We start from the raw sequence: 4,775 nt of genomic DNA on the forward strand, positions 1-4,775 counted from the left end.
GTGAAACATCATGGTTCAATTTTGCTGTCAAATAACAAATAAGTGTGTGTGTGTGTGTGTGTGTGTGTGTGTGTGTGTGTGTGCGCGTGTATGCATGCAAATTCTTGCAAAAGCATGTGAACAGAGACAGAATTTTGTCTAAGTAATAAATCTCCAGAGGGGAAATATCTGTTAGCTTCCCTCAGCCTTAGTTGTAAGATATTGGTGTGGAGGCAGCTCAGCTTATGTGTCACTCTTAATTTAAACCCAATACGTACAGTACAATTTTATGAAACTACAAAATAGAGAATCATCTAATTCTTGCCTCCTAACAATGTTCCCAAATGTACCTGCAAAGGGACTGTGACAGCTTTGAAAACCAAACTGCACTGCTGATCCTTATCCTCAACAGTAGTGTTTGAGTAAGGAGTTGTGCTGTGTATCTGGATGCACACTGGAACTGGTTCACTCTGAAAAACCAAAGCAGTCTTTTCTCCTCTGCATAGTGGAAGCACTCAGGAGATTCACGTTGAAGACGGAGAGATAGAGAGAGGCTTGTGTTGAGGATGGAGGCAGCATCGTTTTGTAGGCGGGATGGGGAGGAAGATATGCAAAAGAGAAAAGGGACAAATGAGGTGTGTATATATGGGTGTGAGATGAAGGTTTGCTTGTGTATGCGTGTGCAGAACGTCAGATAAAAGAAAGAAAAATGCAAAAAGGTGTCCTATATTTAGGAAAAAATATTTAAGAAAAACACAGCCTAGAACAGTTTTCAAAACAAAGTTATTGGCAATGATTCTTCCATTTCTGGGTCATTTTGGTTGTTTTGTTATGTAATATTTCTTGTTCTTGCAGATAATTGGGCAAAAATAAACCACATGCAGCAGACAGCACAGCTACAACAGAGCTTAATGGGAGTAGACATTTCAAGCAGTCTGAACATCACTGGTAAATTGAGTATTAGTCCCTAGGAACCAGACAGAATAGGCTGCTTTCTTTACGATTATGTGCTGATTTTGAACAATCTTACAGTGAGAAAAAATAAAGCCATAAAGAAGCAGCAGTACCAATCTTTACAGACAGCTTGCACATCTGAAATACAAGCCTTCTTTGATGTGTTGGATACAGAATGTGAACAAGCAGTTATAACCAACACTACTTGTTCTCTCTCTAATCTTCCTTTTATTGACTGGACAGTTTCTTTTCATCTACATGTATGCATCGCACAAATCAGACTGGGGGAAAGTGGGTGCACCACGCCCACAAAACCACCACCTAAATATCAAACTGATATCTAAGAGTATTTGAGAGTTTTTTTTTTTTCTTTCAGAAGAAAAGGCTATTGGGAGTTGATTATGGGAGGGGAAAATAACTAGCAGCGGGAGTGGAGCGCTTTTTCCCAGAGGTGGCTCTGGCTCTCAGCTTCCTTCTGTTCGCATATTAGCTGTGAGCTGTCACTGATACTGAACACTGTTATACCTGCAGCTGCTAATGTGACAGGAGCAACAAACACAGCTCATCTCTTACCTCTCTCACACACGCATACACACAAGCTAATGTTGGACCAATCCTTTCTACCAGCCTCTGCCCTCCCATGAGACGATATGGACTGAACTATTTTTGACCCAATTAAGTGGATCCTGCAGCTGGAACAATACGTAACCCAAACAAGAATCCCTCTGGTTTTTTGGATACCTTGGATGATGGATGCTCTGAGAAATCGGGATAAATGATTTTGGATTTTTTGGGGATTTTGGCTGAAATGCTGCTTTGGTGTGATTTTGTTGTTTTTTTCCAGTAAAGCCTTTCAGGGTTTGTGATGTTGCTGGTATGTAGAAAAGTAGAGATGGTCTTTCTCTCAGTGACAGCACCCAAGAGAACCTGAAATGGACTCCTAATTTGCCTCTCCACCTCTGTATTCCTTGAGTTTTTCTTGTCAATCTGAGGCTGTGTCTACTCCCACAATGTTTGCCAGGATCTTCATTCCCAAGAAGCATCGGGAACGTTTTGACGAGGTGGTTTCCCAGAGCCTGATGAGCCGGTTCAAAGGGCGAAGCTTCAGTGACCCTAGCCGTGCCCACCTTCGTCGCAGCCGGAGCGAGGATCACCCTGAACGCCTCCTGGTCTCCACTCGTGCCAGTTCAGTGCCACGCACCCACGCAGAGGAAGGTGTGGTCCCCCCAGCCCGCGGCATGCGTAAGACCACCTCACTCATAGCTGGGCACTCCAGCGGCTCCACCACCAACTGCAGGTCTGTATTAAGTGTCATGGGGGTGGTATACTCTTGATATCTTTTTACTTCCTGAGTGATCTTTTATCAGCAGGAGTCACAGCTTTTATTTCCCATCAACTACACAGTGCATGTCATTTTTAGCTTTCAAAGAAAACCCATTTCCTGAAATAGCATCCTCTCTCTCCTTATGTCTGATCAAATTTATAATCACTCTACATGAGAACTGCTGTGACAGGTCTTCCTGTGTAAGCTTGGAATTTATGTGTTTCGCATTGAGTAGGAGTTAAGGGAAAAATAGACCTTTCAGAAGGTAAGCCAATGGGAACATAAACCTATTTAGACAGTCATGCCTGTTTTGTGGCTCTCTTCATATGCTGTGCCCCATGACGTTGTTTCCTGTCATGTTTTTATGAATTGATGACATCTACTTGGATAACAAAATCGAAACGGATTAAAAGATATTTAAAAAAACATGATCACAAACATCCTCTCACCATCTCTTGACATTATAGGAAAAAAGTGCCCCCAAGAAACTGCTAATCTCTTCAATGACGCTCTGGATGTTTTTTTCGGCTCCCTTGGGATATACTGTCCATGTTTAATTAAGGATCATGCCAGGTTTGAATGTTAAGTAGTCTGCTGATTATGGAAATCTGCAGGAGGTCCACAGTTGGACTCAGTTTCGTTCAGGACGGGCAGAATAATTTATCAATTAAGTTGCATTGTTTGTCTCATTGCAGATAATCACAGCTACGACACTGTGTGCGCTATGTAGGATGAGCTGTAGTAATTAATGGACTCTACCACCCTTAACTGAGTACAGTTTATGTCCTCTATGTCATATATATTAAGTTTAAAGCGTTTCTATTTTAACCCAATTGTATTATTTCATTGTAGAAAATTATAACCATCATCTTAATCATGTATTAACCCTGCAAGTTTAGCAGTTACTGAGTGAGTTGGCGCTGATCATTTTTATCTGCTTTCCTTTTACTCCCGAGGGCCTCTGATTATTCTTCAGTCCTGCCATTAATCAAAGCTCAAATTTGTCTCTTTAGGACTGTGCGAGTATGTAAGGGCAACATGAGCTTTGGCTTCACTCTTAGAGGCCATGCTCCAGTGTGGATTGACTCGGTCATTCCCGGTAAGTTAAAAATGTGTGTGTACTTAGCTCATTATGATTATTTGCAATATTACGATTGTAATAACTTTATCACGACTAACAGTAATAATATTTTATAATTTTAGAATATCATCATAAAGCTTCCAAACTCTACCACTGTGCTATTCTTTTAGCCAGGAAATAATCAAATCAGACATCTTTTTCTTTTTCTACAGGAAGCCCAGCAGATAAGGCAGGTTTAAAACCAGGAGACCGCATCCTGTTTCTCAATGGACTGGACATGAGGTTGATCTCTCACTTGCATAACCTTTACCAATTATTTCCAAATTTGTGCTTCAGCGCTACATAAAATCCCCAAAAATCTTTTTAAATGTAATTCATAAACGTAAACATAAATATGGTAATATGGTCCCCCTGCTAAAGACGCTTTTTGTTTGTAGAGCTCACACAGTTGTTGAAGGGAGTGGGAATCTCATATAAGATGGATTTGATAGAAAAACAACACAGTTAAAAGACAAACAATGATAAGGAAGCTCCCCAGAGAATGGAAAATGTGTCTTTATTCTCTAGTATATGTAATCTCCTCTGCAGAATACAGAAAGGTTTTCACAAGTTGTTTATTTATTTACACACCAGGAAAGTAAAATGACTAATTGCTACATAGTAGACATAGACATTTCAATTGTGGCATCATTGGCGCATGCAGTTAAAAGTCTATCACAGTGTGTGTGTCTCCATGTGTACCCTGTGTGCCTGTAGGACCTCCTCCCATGAGAAGGTGGTGTCCATGCTGCAGGGCAGTGGTGCCATGCCCACTCTGGTAGTGGAGGATGGTCCGCCTACTTTCACCCTAGCAGAGCAGGACATTGCGGGGGGCGGCGTTCCCGCAGAAGGTGCCCGTTCCCCCGTGCTCAGCTCCCTGCAGTGGGTGGCAGAGATTCTGCCCCCCAGTATCCGGGTTCATGGCCGCACCTTCGGACAGCAGCTGGAGCACCTGCTGACCATCCAGGAGAGGTACACCATCTGCAAGGCTCTGGAGAACTTTTTCCAGCACAGGTGAGCAAAAGGATGGGGGAAAAAGATTTTGAGAAGAGAAGGGGGAGGTGGGTGAGATGGAGGGAGTTGGGATTCAGGTGAAGTCATATACAAACAAGAAATGAAAAAAACAATTGAGAGGAATAACTGAACATGTTGATATTTGTGCCACTGTTATTACGTGCTTTTATACTCAACCACCAATTGGCATATGAAGTTTTATACTCAACCACCAATTGGCATATGAAGTTAAAGAGAAACCTATGTTTTTTTTTTAATCAAAATCTTTGTAGGTAGTCACAAAATTCCGCAAATTAATAATTAGAATTATAATTTGAAGAATTTAAAGAATTTGATGATCATAATAAAAGGTTGTACTCCAGCGCTTTAGATACTCAACATATA

General features: G+C 41.4%; 1 protein-coding gene across 1 annotated transcript in view; it reads left to right on the forward strand.

Moving 5' to 3' along the window:
* The window catches only part of grid2ipa (glutamate receptor, ionotropic, delta 2 (Grid2) interacting protein, a), a 26,085-nt gene that overhangs the window by 9,732 nt on the left and 11,578 nt on the right, over positions 1 to 4,775 (forward strand). The window contains exons 5-8 of the mRNA XM_035655086.1: positions 1,955 to 2,230; positions 3,271 to 3,356; positions 3,551 to 3,620; positions 4,095 to 4,391. Of these exons, the coding sequence (XP_035510979.1) occupies positions 1,955 to 2,230; positions 3,271 to 3,356; positions 3,551 to 3,620; positions 4,095 to 4,391 (729 nt within the window). The remainder of the gene's footprint in view (positions 1 to 1,954; positions 2,231 to 3,270; positions 3,357 to 3,550; positions 3,621 to 4,094; positions 4,392 to 4,775) is intronic.

The sequence above is a fragment of the Morone saxatilis genome, unplaced genomic scaffold (genome assembly GCF_004916995.1).
Source record: "Morone saxatilis isolate NCDOM2014 unplaced genomic scaffold, NCSU_SB_2.0 Contig14, whole genome shotgun sequence".
NCBI classification, from domain to species: Eukaryota; Metazoa; Chordata; class Actinopteri; family Moronidae; genus Morone; species Morone saxatilis.